Genomic DNA, 21,590 nt, shown 5'->3' on the forward strand with positions numbered 1-21,590 from the left:
CAGGCGGGGCGGAGCGATGTGAGGGAGCGCAGCTCGGTATGGCGGGCGTGCGGCTGGCGCCGTGTGACGGGGGCTGCCCCGTAGCCCTGCCGCCCGGGGAGACGCTGCTGGGACGCGGCCCTTTGCTGGGAGTAAGTGAGGGTGGGGCGCTGAGCTGGGCGTTGTGCAGAGCCGCCTGCTCCGAGCGCTTCGGACCTCCCCTTGTTTATTGATGTGGCGTTCAGTGGGCTGGGAAAGGGCTCAGTGGTGCGGAAGTGATGGCGGTGATGCCGTAAGTCAGTTGATTGGGAAGCTCTAAGACTCAAGATGGAGTGTTAGGAAGCACGCTTTGGTTATTATCAGTGCGTGGGGGTTGAGCTCCTCCTGTCATGCGTGTCTTGCACAGGTCTCCAGCTTACATACACTATGTGGTACTGCTCTCTGGGCAGTAATGGTGCTTAGCAGAACAGTAATTAGACACCATGCCCCATCCTGTGTTAATATGTTAACTAACCTAAGGACGAAGTACTCACTGACAAAAGAAAAAAGCCTGGGCTTTCAGTATGTTCTTACGAAAAATATTTTGTATCTATGGAGGCTTTTAAAACCAGCTGAGTAAATGGTCTCCTACAGAGCTGCAGGCTTGCAGCCTTCAGTGAGAGCTTGCTGAGACATGCTGGATTCCTTAGGCTTCTGGTTTTGAACACCGGACCTTAAGTAGGCAGCTCTCACATCAGTTTTGTGTCTCCTTTTCAGATTACTGATAAGCGAGTATCCCGAAAACACGCCATATTGGAGGTGGTGGGTGGCCAGGTCCGAATCAAACCGGTAACTTCAGTCTCTCTGTTTATGCCTACAAAGCCATAATACAACTGCTGTAGTTTGGTTTAGATTTTCGTGTGACCTTACGCTTGTGGTTTGAGAACAGCATTCAGCTCTCCTTGCTCTTATTTCGTAACCTTTGCTTACAGTGCCATTCTGACTTCAGGTAATGTTATTTATGTTTTCATATAGGATAGTGATGGGGTGAATTAAATAAAATGATGTGGATATCATAGATATCGATATTTTAGATATTTTCACCCAGAGGGTGGTGATGCACTGGAACAGGTTTCCCAAGGAGGTTGTGGATGCCCCATCCCTGGAGGCATTCAAGGCCAGGCTGGATGTGGCTCTGGGCAGCCTGGTCTGCTGGTTGGCGACCCTGCACATAGCAGGGGGTTGAAACTCGATGATCATTGTGGTCCTTTTCAACCCAGGCCATGCTATAATTATGATTCTATGAAATGCTGTAGGGGTTTTGTACATGACTTTATAGTCCTGTTTATGCTTTTGAGACAGAGATCCATTCTCTTTACTGTTTTCCCCTGATTCTTCTCCAAAAAAATTTCTGAATTCATAACATTTACTTTTCAACAAATAATAGTCTTTTTTTTTTATTTTCCAGATAAACTCAGTTGTTGTTAGAGGGAAGTTTTAAGCTGACTCAAACACTTGGCTTTTTAAAAAATAGGAGGTGTTTTTGCAGTAATTAACTCATCAAATCTTTATATACTTGCAGTGGATTGAGGGCTTGTGCATAGGCTTTACTAAAATATTTCAGATACATATGGATGCTGCTATTTCTGTTAGTACAGAGTTGTGACTGTTTTGCTCACCCGTTCTGTGAGGGCCAAGAGGAACTGCCTTGGTACCACAGGTTTATCTGTGCTAGTATCTCTCAGATTCAGGCTTCATTTATTCCAAAGACTTGGCTGAGCATTGTAGGAGTTGCATGCCAATGGCAGTTCGTATCCTAGTTCTCCAGTCCACGTGCTGTTAACTCTACACATGTGAGCTGTAGCCCTCACCTGTATGATTTGGAAACATGCTAGGACCATGTTTACTTGTGTTTTCCCCACTAGCTTTGAAATTTACCTTCCCACCAGTTTACACTTAGTTTTATTTTACACTGTTTTTATTTTTATTTTGTTTTATTGGGTTGTGTTTGGTTGTTTACTTTTAAACATCAAATTGGATTGTAATGTTAAGAATCAATTTTAGATACCAAAAAACAAACCACTTTTTCACTAACTGGTTCAATTAATTGTGTTATTTAGAGTATATGCCTGTTTTTGTGTTCAATGTTTCAGTATTGCAGCATTGCTGTAGCTGTTCCTATGGTGCATATGCTTTGCATGATAGAGCTTGGTGGGTGTTGCCCAGCCATGTTATGTATATATGTGCTTTTATAATGGTAGCTGTTCTTTCTATCTGGCAGATCCATGTAGACTCATGCTTTTATCAGTCTCCTGAGAATGGCCGTCTGCTACCATTGGAAGCACATGAATGGCACTCGTTGAAATTTGGTGATAGCTTTTCCCTGATGGTTGACAAATACATCTTCAAGGTCCTTTCTGCTCAACCTGTGGAGAGCACAGAGAGGTATCAATATCTGCCAATTATGATCCTGTTCTCACTGACAGCTTTTCTTTTTTTTGTTGTTGACCATTAAGTAGAGTGTTTTTCATGTAGGGCCTGAGAGGTGATGTCCAGAAACTGCTAAGTCTAAGAGGTGTATATGACAAGTGCTTTCAATTCTGGGAATATGGTGTTCTGGATTCTATGTGCCTCAGTGTTGTTCAGTTTACATCCTCTTCTCAGAAAGTGTTAACAGCATTGCTTGAAAGCGCTTAAGAGTGAAAGCAATGGTTTGGTATTACTTGAATATAGATTTAAGTACTCACAGTAAATATATTTGTACTGATCGGGTATTTTGCTTTATCTGTGTAATAAGTCCCCCTTTCCTGTCACATTGGTTTGAAATGATATTAACCACTTGCCTGCATGAAGGAAGAAGTCTGAAGTGCCACTGACAAATGCTGAGTGCCTTCCATAGTCATCCACATATCCACATTATGTGATTCTGCCATAACTGAAAGTAACTGCATTTGTGAGGTTACTACTTTGTATTTGATTATCATGAATACTATTTTCTAACATTTGGAGAGGAAAAATGAAAAGCAACAGTGTCAGAAGTATAGTTCTTATTTTGAAATTCATCAGATTTGTTTGCTTATACACTCATTAGAATATTCGATTTATTAGGTTATATTATGAGATGGTAGTATGAGATTTGAAAACTGGTTAAACTTTCCTTTAAATGAAACCTAAGCAACATCTACATCACTGAGAGCTGTTAACTTCAGAAAAAAAAGTGGTTTGCTGCATTCTAATATACGACCAATGGCAAATATCTTCAGTGCAGCGTGATATTCACATCAAAAAAAAAACTCAAGTCACTAGGTCTAGAAAGTGAAATACCTGTTTTGAGTTCAAAGGTAATAGTGAGAAGTAAATGAATGTAATTTGAATAAAAATTGTGTTGTTTCTTATGAAGAAACGTGTGGAAATGTATATTTGGGAGGGAGCTAATACTATAAACAATTCAAAAATGGATTTAGAATGTAGCAAATCGCAAGCAATAACTTCAAGTTTTGTTGTGGCAGTAGGGGTCAGCAATTATTGGAAAACTGCTGGTTCAAAATTCAGTATAAGGTATAAAGGCATCTTTATTTCCTCTAAAAATTGATGTAAGAGCATGTTAGGGTCACTTCCTAAGTTTAATGGCAGAAGTGTTAAAGAAAGAAGTACATGTTCATATTCATGGTGGGTATGACTACTTAAGGATAATTTGATTTTCTCAGGAATAATCAAAAGGCTGATGCAGAAGCAGCAGTAAGTGTTCACCCAGCTGAGATATCTTGTAGCCCATCATTACCTGAGCCAGCATGTTCCACCTCTGAGATGCAAGATAGCTCAGAAATAAGACAAAATGAGTCCATTTCCACACATCTGGTGAGTGCTTAATTTTTTACTATAAAATCTGGTATGGGTAAGCATGCCATTTTTCTGCCTTTTTCTTGAGAAGTCAACTCCTGCAGACCAAGTTATCTGCTCAAAATATATTTGTTTATTGATTGGCTTATATGCTGTAGAAGTATATAAATTGTTACTGTACATCTGTGTTTATGGCAAGTATGTTACAGTCATTTGTTCTCTGAAATACACAAGAATAACATAGCAGTTGCTACTTGAATATTTTGAGCTAACAGTACTAGAGCTGAATGCAGTACTATGGAACCGTGCTAAATTCTAGTCTCTAGTCAGTTACTGCCTGCAAAGGGAATTATTCTTAGGGCAGTGAAAGGTAGCTCTTTCTATCAACCTGAAAGACTCTAAAATTTATATCTGAAGAAACATCATTGTAGATGCCTTGAGCTGACTGTAGGTGAACTAGCAGCCTGTTCATTCAAATCATGCAGCAGTGAAGGAGTTGTGTTGTCAAAATCTTCAGGGATACATGTAGGGAGCTGTGTTTTTTAGAGCAAGCACTGTGTGTTGTTTTTACTGTTTGTGAGTAAAATTGCCTTCAGACAGTCTGATAAATTCCTTTGGCTCCCTAAACTATTTTTCTTAGAGCTTCTGTTGCATATCAAGCATCGTGGTGCTCCCTGAAAGGGACACTTTGAGCAACATCACTGTTGCTCAAACACCATACTGTAGGTAGTAACTAAGTACAATAAATGAAATGTTGGCCTTTACTGGAGTAGGGATTCCTGGATTGTTTACTTACCTTTTAGAAAATAGGTGGTATTTCAGTAAACAAGTTTGTATTAAATACACCAAACTTATGTTTAACTTCTTACAAACAATGTCTAGAGTGTGATTTCTTTCTGAAGAAAGAAATTGAAAGAATGCTAGCAGAACTTTTTAAGTTTAATCTTAAAAAGTTAATCTGTGTTTGGAAACTACATAGCAAGACCCCAAAAAAGCTGTTCTATGAGACTTCCAGTCTTTAGTCTCATACATTTATTCCAGAGGGCTGAAGAACTTTGTACTGAATGAAGGCTTCTGTAAGTAACATTTCTCTGCGTGAATAGAAACTATCAACACTTTCAGGCAATGGGCACTCTCTGGAAGGTAGTAACCTAGGCTACGTTTGAAGGATCTAACTGATGACAGACTTGTGTTCTAGTTCTACTCTCTCTTTTGTAACTGGTAAAAAGTATTAAAGAGTAAGTATTGTTCCAGGTTCCTTTTTGTGATGATGATGAAAGTGAACAGTCAAAATCTATTCAAAGGAGAAGGGTGCTTCCATCATGGATGCTTGAAAAAGACCTCCTGGTTCCAAAGATTTCTGAGCCTATAATGAAAGGAGGTAAGTTTGCAGTGTAGTATGATTGCATACCAATATCCAGCATACATTTATGAGTATTTTAAAGCACAGGTATTACTTCTCTAAACAAAGTCCCATTGGGAGTACAGGAAGTGGGGAAAAATTGTTGAAACCGTGCATGCACGTCTGCTGATATTCCTCATGGCTTTTACCCAGTGTTCTTCTTAGATGTAGCTTTAGATTTCCAGTGTGTTCAGGGTTTTGCAGTAAAAGCTGTGTTCCAAAAGTACCTTGTTTATTTTTTTCTTTCAAGGTAATAGAAACAAAAAAAGCCAAGGAAGAGGAAAAAGGCATATGGAATCCTTAAAATCAGAAGTAAGTATTCTGCAGAGAAAAAGATCAGCTTCTGAAGAAATTGAAGAGGATTTTGAAGATGAAGAGCAAGATGAGGAGGAAGGGAGATGTCTGTCCACCTCTTCATTACAGGTAACATTTTGCTCTTAGCAAAATGATGGTATTTCAAAAATGAGAATGTAGTTGGCAACATCATACTTCAAGGTTGGGTCTAGAATTTAACTACGTGTTCTGCCTGTAGTTTGTGTTTAACACTTGTTTTTGAAATGGCAGCTCATTGGACAGCTCTGTAACAAGGAAGCTTTCAGAGACTTGGTAATGAGTGTTTTTCTTGCTTCTTTCTTGGGACCTGGGATCTTGCCTGCGATTGTTTCATAGAAACACCATACTACCAGCTTTGCAGCAAGAGATCTGGAAGATGGAACGAAGTACTGCTCTGGAAGTCTCACTTAAAGTGGCTTGGAGCATGGTTTGTTTCTGAGAAGTCTTTAGGGAGTTAAGTGATGGATGATGATGCTGATAGAAGGCAGCTGTGGACTCTACCCAAAGTAGTGCCAATCTGGTTGGTTAAATTTTATGGCTGGAACACTGGTACAAGCCCATCAACTGCTACATTTTGAAGAAAGACAGTAAGGAGTGTAGTAATGCCATTGCAGTAGGAGTCAAAAATGGAGGGGAATAAATCATCTGGAATCTAAAATTGTCTGTGATGCTGAGCAAGCAGAGTCTTCAGTCCAGCTAGTCAGTGAGTCTGTGCGTCTTCAAAGTAAAACTGCATTTTTAGGCAATTACATGCTTACTGATAGTGTCCTGTTAATAACGAAAAGGTGTTTGTTGATAATGATCCTGAAAACTCAGTCTGGTGGGAACAAACTAAGGCTTTTACTCATTTTTAAGTGAACAAGTTGGTGTTTCTAGGTGTTTCTAGCCTCTAACGTTAGAGATGCTTGGATCTGTTACAAGATCTGAGAAATACTTTTCATTTGTTTTTCAGCATAAAAAGATGAAGCATACATGTATGTGGATTGTTTTTTAACCTTTGTTATTGAAATTACTTACTTGTGGAAAGTTTGAGCTTAATTGTGGGTAGTTTGAACTTACTACTTGTGGGTAGTTTTGATGTAATGTAGTATCTCTTAATCTGAAAATGTTTTCTTGACTAGAAATGTTGATGCTAGTGAGTGACTACAGGATAGAAGTCTCACTTCTTTCTGCTATTAAATAATTTCATAACTTTTTATTTCAAGTACAGTAAAAGATTACCTCCTGAACTCTGTAGGAGGAAATAATTATTACTTTTGTTTGCTCAAACCAGTCACAGAAAACTCTGAAACGTTGAGGTGTTGATATCAAAACCAAAATCACCCTTCTGCAGTCCCATCTATGCTGCTGTAGGTTAAGAATCTTAACTCAGCTGTCGTGCCAGGCAGCCGCCAGGTGGCAGTGCAGTCATACACATGCTAAAAAGGAGTGCAACCTGTGCTGCTGTCTGATGTTCCATGATAACAGTATCTTTCTTCTTCTAAGAAATCATCATCATAACATTGTCAGATCTTCAATTAATTTACTGTATTTTATCTAATGAGGGTAAAGCATTAGTAGTGAGAAGTCCCAAGTGGGAGTGGCAAGTTGGAAAAAGTAATCAAGTCATACTTCTGCACATGGAAGCTTATTTCCTTAATGGCTGTTTGAGCCTTATGTTGGGAGTCACAGAAAGTCATTTTTGACCCTGAACTGACTGACTTAAGTGATCCTTGCAGCATCATATTGAGATTACTTCTGAATTTGCCCTTTCTTTGTAGTATTGCTGCTTGCTTACAATTGTCTCAGGCTTTGGTGAACATGTTGTTAGTTTCTCATTGAAAAGAGCAAAATCAAATCGGAAAACACCAGTTGATTTTCAGTGTGCCAAACACATCAACGTAAACAAAGTATGAATTCATAGAAGGTGGCACATCAGGCAATAAACTATAGAGAGTACAGATGTTTGAATAGTTATTTTAGAGTGTCAGGGTAGTTCAACCTTCAGTATGGATATGCTTCCAGATTACAGCTTGGTTATGCGTTTTCTTCCTCTGAAGCACTCATCTTTTAAGTGTATATACTACTTCTAAGTGTATATATTCTAAAACTTAAAATGCAGTATTTATCAAAACTGCAATATTTGCCTGATGAGCTGTTTTATGATTTAGCTCATGACCTTAAAGCATTTAAAACGTCTTAGAGGTGAGATTAAGCTCAAGGTCTGTATTTACTGATTCCCATATATCTCTTATATAGATAACCCATGAATCTTGGTACTTAGGTATTAAAATTGATTCTTGTAAAGTAATGTATGTTCTTCTAGAGTCTGCTGTATCCTGACACATATAACCCATGTTAATTTTTAAGAAGCAATACTTTAAACCTAAATTTAATTTAAACTAAAATCCTTAGACTACTTAGAGGCCAAGGTGATAGGAGAGGAGCATATCTACTTGTGAAGGAACTGAGGCTGAGGACGGAAGCTCTAGGTTAAGGTTTTCTTTATATTCTGTGTATCTTCTTAACTAAAGCTTTCCATTTGGCAGCTGTATGTAGCAGCTAATTGTACTTAGAGAAGTGGAGAAGAAGATTTTGGAAACTGGAATGAGAACATGGGGCAGAGTTTGACCTTAATGCTTTTAATTCTGTAGAGTGCAGATTTTCAAGCTGTTCAAAGTGTAACCTTGTTCCACAGAATGCATCTGGATTTCCTCTTGAAAGTACCGTGGGAAACATGGAAAGAAATGGCAAGACTGAAACAAAAAAACCTGGAAGTTCTATGGAAAAAAGTGATAGGCAGCTGCAGAGTAAACGATCTAAACCATCAGGTCATATCTCCAGTAAGACAAATAGACTTGAGGAATCAGAAAACAAAGGACAGCTTACTTGTTCTACAAGCCAACAAGCTCCCTTGGGCAGGACTTCACCTATTGGTGCCCAGGAAAGTGCTCATGAGCCCAGTGCAGATGTGGATTATGACGCTGAGATTTCTTATACAACCAAAGTTGCTGAGGCTTCAGAAGGCTCCAAACAGAGGAAGCATAAGAGGACACCTTGCATGTATGGAGCAGGCTGTTACAGGTAAAGCAAAATTAAAACAAACTTAGGCTAGTATATAATTGAGAAGTAATTTATTAGCTGTGGAAGAGAAAAACAATGATGTCATCACAAGGTTTGATTCGGGGGGAGGGTGGGTGGGAAATCTTCTGGTAAGCGTGGGACTGATAACATTCTTTTTGTGATTTGTTTCTTAAAATATAAAAGGAAGAGCCAGGTGGTCTTGTTAGCTGCTAATACAACCAAGCAAGGGATGAAGTACTTCAAATTAGAAGATAAAGTGGAAAGGGAAATAAAGGAAATGGGAAACAAAAGTCCATTTTAAAAAGAGAACAAATTAATAAACCTGTACATGCCAGCCAAGCACAAATACCAGCAAGGAGAAGAGATGTGTAAATGGTACAAGCCAAACCTAGACCAAGTAGGCTTGTTTTATTAGCAGATAAAAATTTTATAAGAGTTTTAGTTATGGAAGTAATTGCATGCCTTGTGAATATGAACATTCAGAATACTTTTTCTCTGTCATCCCTAAATAAGAAAGAATTATGTTTATTGTAAGTTGGCCAGCCAGGTTTCTTATTCAGCTTCTGTTCACTGCCCGGAAATACAGCACAGCATACTTAGAAACTCCATGTTAACCCTTTTCTGGTCCTCTTCTTTGGTATGTTTCAAGTGAAGAGCATTTTTTTTTTGTTGTTCTCCCTCTCTTTTTGGTGATTGAAGATGTGTTGTAAAAGTTTCCTGTGAGATAAAGATGTTACAGAGAAGTCCTACAACATCAGGAATTTGTGTATGTTCTGTTGCTAGTTTCTTCTGCCCAGAAAAGATTTGGCATGTCATGTGTTGCTGTATCAAAGAGAAGATGCAAACCTAGCAGTGGTCTTGAAGCTAGCTAGTGAGCACTTGTAGTAGAAGGTGACTTTGAGCTCTAAATATTTCCATGCAGACAGAAATGTGAGAGATAAGGCTAATCTAGGAAATGGTCAGTGGATCCAGTGATATTCAGGAAGCTTGAACATTAGTGAGAACAAACTAGCACAAGTGTATGTTCATTGTGTCTAATGCCACAGATAGCAGGGTAAGTCAAGAGCTCGAAGATGCTGTGTTAACAATTGTGTCAAATTACCACTTTTCATGTATCTTTTTCATGTCTGTTTTTGCCCTTAATCACTATCATGAAAACACTTTATTAGTCCATTAAGCTGATGTAGTAGTACAAATGCAGCATCTATTTTGCTCCTGCTACTTTTACTTTGTCCCAGACTAGTTTTCCTGCATATGTGAGTTGAGTTGAATTAAACATTAGGAATCCTTCAGTAAATCAGAGGATTAAGAAAGCATGTTTTAATTACAAATAGTGTAAAATAGGAGTCTGCACATGTGCATTTGTTCTTAGGTCTTGATACTAAAATGAACTTCTGGCAGCAATACTTTTAGAAGAAGTATAGCATCATAAGAAGCAGCACGGTATGGGACAATACACAACAAATCTTTCTCAGTCTGGTTACTGCCAGATCCGCTTTCATAAGCTTGTTCGTTAGGGGCATGCATTTATACCTTCTGGTGTGAAGGTTTCTCTCTCATTTCCATAAGCTAGTGGATTCAGAAGAGGCTGGCAGATGGTTGATAACCAAGGGTGATGGCTGCAGGTGGTGATAGCTGCATTAGGACTTTACCTTCTCCTGGCTATTACATCCTACATACGTATTGCTCTTGCTTTGACCTACTGGTGCTGCTCCTAGTGTACGTCAGGCCTTTGTGTAAGCTGTGGTAGCCAAAAACTTGATCAGAAGTGGAGTGAGTAGTTAGGAGTACAATTCATGTAGTATATTTAATTGTAACAGATGTTGTGCTCTTACAGATCAAACCTCTAGTGTCTAAAAAAAATATATATATCAAAACCTTCAAACAAATGAAAGCCTTAATAATAGGGAAGAGATGTGCACGTAAGCTTTAGATTTTTTGCAAGGAGGGCTGTTGATACAAGCTATGCACATCTCTGCTTATATTTGTTTTGCTAGATATCATTGGACAGCACCTAGGAGTGGAATAAGCACAAGTTATCCAGGTAAAGGTAAGATAAAGATGTTTGTACCAGTTTTGAGCATCTGAAGTACGTTTAAGATGCTTCACAGATAGCACGTAATTTGAGGAGCATCATTGGCTGGCCCAAAGAAGCCCTGAGCCTATTGGAAGATATATCAAGAATCTTTCCTTTTTCTTCCTTTTCCCTTATTCCTCTGGAATTTGTTTGGTTTGGCTTTAATGAGGAGGAAGATCAAAGTTCTGTAGCTCAAGTAGGATTTGAAGAAAAATTTGAGAAGAAGTGTATCTTCTAAAATATAATAGCTTGTCTAAATGGCAGCCATTAGGAATTCTTTCCTCGGTAAAAATAATGAAGTACGTCTCTTATTCTAGGAAAAAGTAGAAAAATGATTTCACGGAACATTAGTTGCTCCCATTTGCCCCTGAGGAGATGAATTATGTCTTAAATGATTTTGAATTCTTGCAAATATTGTTAATAAGTTAGTTTTGTGCATTTAGAAAACAGAGCAAGTAAAATGATTTGGTTTCATCTCATTTATTTTTAAATGGGAAAAGAAATGGGCTGCCAGCTCCACAGTGCCTGAGTTTGATTTAGGAAGTGATGTTTTCTGAGAACTTGTATTTACTTGCCATTTATTCTACCACAACCCTGCAGTGGTATCTAGTGAAATAGCATTTACTTATCCTACAGCTTGCAGAAATTAACAGCAAAGACCAGGACAAGAAGGCAGTCACCTTTGTAAATATACTCAAGGGATGCTGTAATTCTTTATAAGTAGCTCATTGAAGAGCTTATCTGTGGTTCTTGTGTACTCAAAAGAGTTAATATGATAAGACACTGAAGTGTTTTCTGGATGTCTTTGGGAAAATCATTTGTTAACATATCTCATATTGCTTGCTTTTAAATGTTGAACTTGGAAAAAGTATCTCGTAAAGAAATCATAGGTAAAAAGTAGATGTGCTTCTGGTAGCAGCATGTTAACTGTGTCGTTGTAGTGTTTCTTGAAATCACAACACATTTTTCTGTGTTTGTTTTAATGTGACTTAAAAGTTTTATGAAGCTTTAAAGTTCTTTAAGTGGTGTTTATAGCTGCCTTGTCTTGGGTTGTGTGCATTCCAACCTGTTGACTAGAAGCAGGTACACGTAGGTCAGCTAAAAAACCATTTCATTTGCTGCATCTTGGATCTCTCTGTGTAAATGCTGTAGAGCAGAAGGCTGTTTATGCCAGAGATGTGCTCTCACTGCTTACATTGCTGATTCAACTACATGCTGAGCTGTTATGTCTTGTGGTACAGCTTCATTTCCTCATTGTTCAGATTGTTATGTGGTACTTCAAATACAGTGTCACAGTAGCCAAGGTAAACTGTACCAACTGTAGTCAGTGTAGTATTCAGTAGATATTTGGGGTAATGTGATAGCATTTATGTATTCAAGTGAGTAAGAAGTTGTGTGCATAACAGAACTTATAGTTGATACAGGTTGTCTGAAGCAAGTATATTATCCCCCCAGTGTACTTGGAGTCTTTGTTACTGCAGTGGTTCAGTTGCCATACATTGACCCTTCCAACTCAAGCTGATGCTGCAGCAGTAGTTTCTGTAACACTTCTAGTGCTCAGAGTCAAAACTGAGCACGTCAGCCTCTGAGCAGGACTGGTGCTGTGTGATTACTTTAGGAGATGGTTCATGGGTTGGAAATCTTGGAACTTGATACTGAAGGCGAATAGGAAAATTTCTGTTTTAACCTCCTGTGCTGCATGTGCTGAGACAAAACCTTCCATTACTCTGAAAGTAGGTCTTGTGCTGCATAAAGTTAAACATGAAAAAACTGTTTATGTAATGACAGAAACAGGAGTGTAAATGGAACAGTAAATTCTCCATATGTATATTTGTCTTCTGCAGGAAGAATCCCGTTCACTTTCAGCAGTTCAGTCACCCTAACGATGATGATTATTATGAAACAGGTAGTGTAACTCAAGATGACAATGATAACCGCCCTGAATGTCCATATGGAACTGCTTGCTATAGGTAAGAAGCACCATATGAAGTGGCTTTACTTAATTTACAGCTTAAGACTGTTCTCTGCAGTTACAAAGTGACACAAAAGCAAAGAGTAATTCTTGAGTTAAATCTTGAGTATAGCATATCATTATGGTTCATTTTCTTGTCTTGTTGCCTTTTGAACTTTACTGTGGATAGACTGCTGCCTTCCAAGCACTGAGGTCTGTGCAAAATGTTTGGTAGTGATTTCAGCCTAGCAAACATGGAATCTTAACTTCTGGAAATTCTTCAGTAACATAGAGTCACCCTTTTTAACTTCTCACTATGTAGCAAACGTTCCTTTTTTAGGAACACTAATTTATTGCTACACATGTTGTTCATGATATATCATTTTTAGTTTAAGTTTTGATAAAGTGTATTTTGAGACTTTATTCAAGAACTCTATTTTAATTAGTATTTGACTCCCTAGAGAGCATAATTCAGGTAGCAATAGTAAAATCCAATTTCTGGTTTACTGTAGTGCAGTTTCTTTTAAGCACTGTTGCTTTTCTGAGAGACTGTTTTATTTTTTTTTTCTTCAGCATCTAGATTTTAAGCATTTATTTAGCAGATCTTAGCATAGTTCAGTTGGAAGGGCCATACAAAGATCAGGTACTGCTGCCTGCCTACTGCAGGGCCAACCAAAACTTAAAGTATAGTGTTAAGGGCATTACCCAAATGGCTTTTGGGTGGGCTTGGGGGCATCAACTACCTCTGTAGGAAGCCTGTTCCATTGCTTGACCACCCACACAATAAAGAGTCTTTTTTCTAGTACTCAGTGTTTAATGACTATTGAATAGTTGACTGTATGGACAGAAGAGTATATTTTGAGGAAATAGCACTTCTGCTCAGGCATATTGAAATTTACAGCTGCTGTTAATAGAGCTTGTCTGTGCAGAAACATTTTCTGTTATCTCTTCCAGAAAGCATAGATGGTTCTAAAGAATGTGTTCTCTGTGAAATACAACAAAGAGTTGTGGATGAGTTTATTATCTCAGAACGAGAAGTCTGGGTTTATACCAGGAGTGAAATTGCCAAGGTGCATTGCAGCAGTGCAGTGGGTACTGAATACAAAAGCAAAACACAGACGAAGATGCTCTCAGTGCTCTGTAACTTAGTCACTTCTTATCTGTCTAATTATTTCAAGGCAAGGGATATGAGACACCTGCAAAGCAATGCCAGTTCTTTAAGCTTACCAACAGATGTAGATTGAAGAGTTTTCAAATTATTGTTGTTGTTTTATACAGTTTGAAGAGAGCATAATCAAGAGAACGATCTAAACTCTGTCTTAAGTTATGATCTAATTGGTGATAGTAATAAAGCACGGAAATAGGTAATTCCTTCTGTTATTGTACCAAGTATGTTGCAGGAAGCAGTATTTCCATTTTTCATTCAGATAAACATAACTTTTAATGCATACATAATGTACTTCAGGATGGCAGTAGCTATGGAATTGTAAATCAAGTTGATATGCTTGAATTTGTCACAAGTTGTGACATATATGTATAAATATAGCTGAAGTGTGTCTGTATTACTATGTTCCTTGAAGAATAAAACATAAATAAGCAACTGGTTTTACAAGGCAGTAGCTGCAGTTGCAGAAACTCATCTAAATTTTCAAGCAGTTCCAAAGGGAGTGTCATAATTGAATAATGGATTTTAATTGTTGTTCAGAAGCAGAAATGAGGATAACTGAACTGGTTTTCTTGAAGTTAGAAACTTTTTTTTGTACAGAAAAATGAAAAATAGAGTAGAACCAATTTAAACTTGTAGTCCCAAGAAAAGCCTGTTGTATACTAACAAAATAAGCACAATGCCAGTTATATCACACTCAGTTAAAATTTATTAGAGTAGCGTTGCTTAACTGTTTGCAGAGGGATAGTGAAGAGGGGGAAAAACAGTGATGTGTGTTAATTACCTGTGGTAGTCACAGACCGAAGGAGAGGAACATGTTGGCAGTCCAAGAGTGAGTTGACTTTCTCTCTCTCTCATTAGAACAATGATAGAAGAGAGAGAGAGAGAGAGAAAGAGAGATGGCTTTAAATTTTCTATATATATATCTCATTAGAACAATGATAGGAAATTAGAACAATGATATATATATGATAAAATATATATATCTAATATGAATAATATATCTATATATCCAAATACATATATCTAAATATATTTATTATTTTTATCCACATGCTGCAAAACATGGAAACTGCATCTAGGTTTTTCAGACCTGTGATGTACGTTGTACTTAATGCACCAGAAGTTATATTCTGTTTTCATTTTTTATTAAATAATTGGATCAGGTTTTACTGTGTTGAACCAGTACATGTTATGTGACTTTGGAGACTCATCTCAATTTTGATCAGCCAGCTATTTTCTTAATAAGAAATAGGAGCTCTTATTCAACCTGTTCTTACTCTTCCATCTTCATTCTATAAGCACCGAGACTGCAGTAAAGTACTGATCACAAACTTTTATTTTAATGAGCATTGCTTAATGAAAGTTGTTTTTGTGGCTGTAGCAAGGATGTAAGATAGAATTTTGTGCAATAGAACAAATAGCATGATATAAAAGGTCTAAGTTTATGCAAGTCTGTAACAGTACCTTGATTTAAGTCTGAAGACTGTATTAAAGAGAACAATAAATTCTAGAATTGTATGATTGTATGATTATCTTGTTCTCGTACAATTACACAATTTTGATTACATTTGATTTTTATTTTTTTCTTCTTATAGTGGGTTTTCAGATAAAGGGGGAAGAGGGGCACATAGGGAGGAGGTTGCTTCTTAATCTTGTATTGAGGATTCTGCTAACAAATCAGTTCATTTCTTCTTTCAGGGTGTTCACCTTCTCCTGATCTGTGTCTATATCCATAAAATACACCATGCAGTTCTGGGCTGTTTATGCATTGAGCACAGGGGCAAATCATGCTTTTGTTTTCTTCTTTTCAGGAAGAATCCACAGCACAAACTTGAATACAAGCATACTGTACCTCCAGGTAAGCTAAACTATTCAATATAATTAAGGCTGTGTTTGTGGGGGAATAAAGCAACAATGGATACAAAAAATGTGGAATAATCAGACAGGTTAGATCAGACAATTTTTAACATGTACTATACAAGAGCATAAAAACCAGGTAAAAGGTGCTGTGTGGCAACTGGCTATTTCCATGAGTATAGTAATTTTTTTAAATGAGTATTAAATAGGATGTAAGTTTATAAATTAAATGTAGTATAAATATGGTATCTTATATTATCAGATCTCTCCCATCTATTCAGAGCTGTATTAAGAAAACGAAAACAGGGAATATATTTCAGTTACAGTCAAAAAACACAGGGAGATACCCTGCTTATATCTTGTGTGTTCTTAAAGAATTCAGAGAGGTACTTCATGGGTTTTTTTTATACCTTCTTGATTACTGGACACTTCTTTTCCACTTGAAATCCCCACTGCTATGGAGAAGTCTTCAGAGCAAATCTATTATGGATGTGTAATGATAATGTACTTCACCTAAAGAATTAGAATTATGACATTAAGAAGTAATTTATTGAAGTAACTGTAAAATATTTAAATACTTCAATTTGGGGGTTTGAAAATACCAATCTTAAAGACATTTTTCTTGGGGAAGGAATGGTTTGTAGTTCCAAGAAAAGTTCACCTAGTGAATTTCTCAGGAATCATTCAATACAAAATAGTTCTTTGGGGGTTGTGTGTTAGGAGGGATTTTTTGTTTGTGAACACAGCATAATCATTGATGTGTTTAAGAGGCCAGTCACTTACTGTAGTGGCCTCTATGAATGACACTTCTACTGGGTTGTACTCTGTCCTAATTAAGAACCTTCTTTTCTTTAGTCACTGAAAGACGAACCCGACAACGAACTTCCAAGAATGGTGAGTATGTTCTAATTCTGTGAATGGACACATCATTGTGGGCTATAATCCATATGCTGAAGTTTTTAGGCACTTAATAGTGCTGGAGATGCTTGATAAAGCTTACCCTAAGAGAAATTCATTGTTGTTTCATTTTTAGTAGAAACCTGCTTGCTTTTTCATGAGTGAGAGTGCTGAAGTTCAATTTGTGCTAAGCTTTCTGGATGAGCATATCTGTTCTTCTCTGGAAGCAGACAAGAAATCAATCTGATGTTTTACATTTGAAAGATGAGGATGGGTTCCGAGTTCATAAGCTACTGGTGTCCTTTCTCATACACTGCACACACACACACCTGGGGCTTTGGCCTGAGGCTGCTAAGAAATGCTCACAGTTAATATAAATATTGGTGATCTGGACTGGAGTATACAGCTGAGGGGGGAAAAAATATTTCTAACTTCATATGGAAAATAATGACAAAAACTGCTCAACAGGCTTTGTTGTTAGGTTATCTTTAGATGAGATAAAGGAACTGACAGTCTGGGAAGAAGACTCTATACTCAGCCCTGGTAAGGGCACACTTCAGGTGTGCCAGGGAGGCGGTGGAGTCACCATCCCTAGAGGTGTTCATGAAATGTTTACATGTTGTAGTAAGGGACATGTTTTAGTGGGAAATACTGGTGATAGGTGGATGGTTGGACTGGATGATCTTAGAGGTCTTTTCCAATCTTGAAGACTCTAAGATTCAAGAGGAATTGAATGTGATTTTACTCAGAGGTGTGACCTAAGGGCAGAGTAACGATCAGAATATTAACGCTATGTAAATAATGGAAATTGTGGACACATAAGAAAAAGGGAGATAGTGTAAACTTGTGGAGCATGAGTTATGCATGTCTATCAAAACCAGGAAACAAAAAAAAAGCTTGTTGAAGATTTGAAGCTACTAATAAATGAAAGAAGAATGCGCTGCTGTCATGGTACTGCCAGTACAATGTTGCTGCCAAGACAGAGCTTCACATGGCAGAATTGATGTAAATGGGTAAATTTGCCAATGCATTTGAGCAATAAAGGAATACTGCAAGACTATCTGTCCAAAAAAGTTTGGGAATGTGATGCAGACAGCGTCTGTTTCTTCTAAAAAGAAGCTGTTAGTCTTTGCCTGGCATCGATACAGAATATTGTAAATACTATGAAAGCAGAAGGCAATTTCATGAGAGAGGTAAGTTTTTAAGGTAGATTGATGACATAAAATTAGAAAACTGCATAATGAAATAGTCTAAGTGAACTGGGAAAAAAACAGGTAGACTGCATTCATCTTGGAAGAGAAGTGTTTAGCATTTCCTTAACCCTTCTTCACAAAGAAAGCAAACTATTCAGCATGGATCTTGGTTGAGAGCTTGGGATGTCATCTAGCAGATTGTTGTCTTTTACTTGACGCTTACAAAAGAAGTGAACAGGAAATAAAAGCCATGTAAGATTATAAAAAGCCATGTAAGATTATAAAGGAATTTGAGTATACAATAACCAACGGTGGAAAATGTAGGGGCAAAATAGCCATCTACCAGTAGCTAGAGATTAAATGGCAAGGAAGATGTATAGTTTAGACATGAATACACATTGCAGACTATATCTTTTTTTTGTCTTATTTTGCTTAGAAAGTAAATCTGGTTAAATAACTCACATTGTTAATACGAGTGATTAAAAAAGTTGGGACTTCATGAAAAACATAGATTAAGCAACACTGAAAAACTTTCAGACCCTAAGATCCAGTCTTGGGGTGTATATGGTTCTTGAAAATCCTGAATAATTGATATGATCATAGAGACTATAACCAGGGAAGTCTTTGTTTTCAAAAAAAGAAGCTAGGGAGCTGTATGCTAGTCAGCTTAAATTCCCCATTTGGGAATGGGGAGGCCTGATACTGATAGTGAAGAGGTGGTAGAAAGTGTGATTTTTTTTTTTTTTTTTTTTTGCTTGTAATTGTATGAAACCAGCTTGGCTCTGTGATATATCATGGTGAATTATGGTTAGAGACAACAGGTAAGTCACAAACAACTGTCTGTGCCCTGGATGAGACAGAATGGAGACTTAATCATAGCATGTTGGAGATGCAAGTTACATTTATTTTAAATTCATAGAATCATAGAATTGCTTAGGTTGGAAAAGACCTCAAAGATCATCAAGTCCAACTGCAATGTAGCCATACTACCCTAACTCAAACAACCCTCTGCTAAATTGTAATAAACTCTGTTCTGTGCAGTAAAGGGTAATCATAATTTCTAAGCTTTTCAATAGCAGTTCTGCAGAAACGGGCCTTGGGCTGTAACACAGCACTGATAGTATTGTATTTCATTAACCAAATGACTGCAGGTTGGCTGCATAGTACCTTACATCTGTCCAGAATGGTTGATGTCTTACCTGGGGTCTTTAATGGGCTATGATATTGAGGAAAAGGCTTGGATCCCAGAAAAGAGCATCAGAAAATGGATGAGGGAAAGAACAAAGGTAGTATAGCATAGGATAAAGAATGTTTGGGGAGAAATATGAAATAAAACATGCTGTAAGGAGACAAGTAATACATTTTATAGAATCATCATAGAATGGCCTGGGTTGAAAAGGACCACAGTGATCATCTAGTTTCAATTACCCTGCTATGTGCAGGGTTGCCAACCACCAGACCAGGCTGCCCAGAGCCACATCCAGTCTGGCCTTGAATGCCACTGGGGTTGGGGCATCCACAACCTCCTTGGGCAACCTGTTCCAGTGTGTCACCACCCTCTGTGTGGAAAAACTTCCTCCTAATATCTAGCCTAAACTTCCCCTGTCTTAGTTTAAGACCATTCCCCCTTGTCCTATCACTATCCACCCTCATAAACAGCTATTCCCTCTCCTGTTTATATGCTCTCTTCAAGTACTGGAAGGCCACAGTGAGGTCTGGCCACCCCTTTTTTTAATGCAGCCCAGAACACAGTTGGCCTTCTGGGTTGCAAGTGCACACTGCTGGCTCATGTCCAGCTTCTCATCCACCAGGACCTCCAGGTCGTTCTCCACAGGGCTGCTCTCGAGATTCTTCACCCAGTCTGTATAAACACCTGGGATTGCCCTGGCCCAGGTGCAACACCCTGCACTTGGCCTTATTGAACTTCATTAGGTTTACATGGGCCCACTTCTCCAGCCTGTCCAGGTCCCTCTGGATGGCTTCCCTTCCTTCCAATGTATTGACTGCACTGCTCAGTTTGGTGTCATCCACAAACTTGCTGAGGGTGCACTCGATGCCATTGTCTGTGTCATTGATGAAGATGTTGACTGACCCCTGAGGGACACCCCTTGTGACCGGTCTCCACCCTGACACAGAACCATTAATCACAGCCCTTTGTCTGCATCCAGCCAGCCAATTCCTTAACCCATTGAACAGTCCATCCTTCAAATCCATACCTCTCCAATTTAGAGAGAAGGACGTGGTGAAGGACCATGTCAAAGGCTTTGCAGAAGTCCAGGTAGATGACATCCACCGCCCTTCCCCGGTCCACCAGTGCTGTCACTCCATTGTAGAATGCCACCATGTTGGTCAGGTATGATCTGCCTTTGGTGAAGCCATTTCTGGCTTCACCATTAAATGGAATTCTGCGTAAACCCACTAAGCAAAACTTCAGGTGATCAGACACTTTAGTGATAGGTGATAAAGTTCTGCAGTAGATGTCAGAGAGATGAGATGGTTCAACTTTTCATGAGGTTTTTGTAAATCTACCAGAAACTGTTAGAATTAGGTAGGATACTTCAGTTGATTCTCTGTTTTCTTGGGATAGGTCAACTAGGTAGTCTCTGGATGAAGTTTTTAGTTTTATGTTTATGATTCATGAATACATTATTAATTTTTTGTCCTTTCAGGAAAAAGAGGTTTAGAGGAAGACAGTGATAATGATGGTGAACCAAATGAATACGATCTCAATGACAGCTTCATAGATGATGAGGAGGAGGAGTGTGAACCTACTGATGAAGATTCTGACTGGGAACCAAGTTCAGAAGAAAAGGATAATGAAGATGTCGAAACACTTGTGAAAGAAGCACAGAGATTTGTTAAGACCAAAAAGTAGCTGCACTGAATAACATTAAGAATGTCCAATCCAGTTGTGTTAAAATTTGGGTGTGAAAGAAGAGAAGTTGCTTCGAAAACTACTTTTTCCTCAGTGATATAGGAACTATGGGGACAGTTTAATGGTGGTGAGGGGATTCTGCACTACCTTTCTTTTTGTGTGAATTTCACACTTGTTTTTTCATAAGTGGTGGAGTTAAACGATTGAGCTCTGGGATTCTACTGTGTGTCAGCTGAAGTAGGACTTTAAAACATAACTTTCTCAGCGATATCTTCTCCAACATCATTAGTCTGGTGGTATGAAATACAGCTTTAAAGGTTTATAATGCTTTATCTCTCTGTCTAAATATTGACATTAGAAAAGCCTTTAGATTTGCTGAAGCACAATATATACTGTGTTAAATAAAGAGGAACTAGACTTCATACCTGCCAAATCACAGGCTGATTCTCGGCCATCACTGAGGAAATCTGTCTAAACCGTTTTACTTGTTCTTTTCAGTTATTGAAACCTTACATTTCATTAATCAGCTACTAGCTTTCCTTTTAGGTTTCACTTCTTTGATTGTCTTGATGTACAGCAGTTAAATACCAGTTGTCTGCATAACTTCAGAATATCTAAGTGTACTGAATCTTAGATGATGCCCCTACACAAATTATGGTGTATCTGCTTTAATTACAGTACCTGTTCAAATACATGTGCATCCCTGGAGCTGTGTGTGGTTCACAAAAAAGCTGAAATAAACTGACTATTTTTGCACAGTTAAACTTATAATATGCTATGAGGAAAAAAAAAAACCCGAAACTTATAGCTGTGTCTCTGTTCTTTGTTGGAAGATCCTGCCTTCAGTGTGTTCACTGCTTTCCTGAGCTTAAGTTAAAAGATCTGAATGTGTGTCTGGGCAGATGATGGAACCCATGTTAATTTAGGAGGTTGTTTGTTTTCTAATATATAATACAGAAATTCAGCAGGGGTACCA

General features: G+C 38.1%; 1 protein-coding gene across 3 annotated transcripts; it reads left to right on the forward strand.

Annotated features, from left to right (window-relative positions):
* Positions 1-10: 10 nt before the first annotated feature.
* On the forward strand, positions 11-21,590 carry APLF (aprataxin and PNKP like factor). 3 transcript variants are annotated; one of them, XR_005858081.2, is made up of 11 exons: positions 11-131; positions 736-807; positions 2,240-2,403; positions 3,666-3,816; positions 5,053-5,179; positions 5,451-5,623; positions 8,211-8,596; positions 10,594-10,646; positions 12,518-12,643; positions 15,604-15,650; positions 16,505-16,544. XR_005858081.2 is itself a non-coding variant. In XM_419335.8 (11 exons), exons 1-11 carry the CDS (start codon positions 39-41, stop codon positions 20,612-20,614), a joined length of 1,584 nt encoding a protein of 527 aa, XP_419335.3. In that variant the 5' UTR covers positions 11-38; the 3' UTR covers positions 20,615-21,590. The 3 variants fall into 3 exon arrangements, 2 of the variants coding, with proteins under 2 accessions (XP_419335.3, NP_001274104.1); XM_419335.8 differs by lacking the exon at positions 10,594-10,646 and adding an exon at positions 20,409-21,590 and having other exon boundaries at positions 16,505-16,543; NM_001287175.2 differs by lacking the exon at positions 10,594-10,646 and adding an exon at positions 20,409-21,419 and having other exon boundaries at positions 736-792; positions 16,505-16,543.

The sequence above is a fragment of the Gallus gallus genome, chromosome 3 (genome assembly GCF_016699485.2).
Source record: "Gallus gallus isolate bGalGal1 chromosome 3, bGalGal1.mat.broiler.GRCg7b, whole genome shotgun sequence".
Classification (NCBI taxonomy): domain Eukaryota; kingdom Metazoa; phylum Chordata; class Aves; order Galliformes; family Phasianidae; genus Gallus; species Gallus gallus.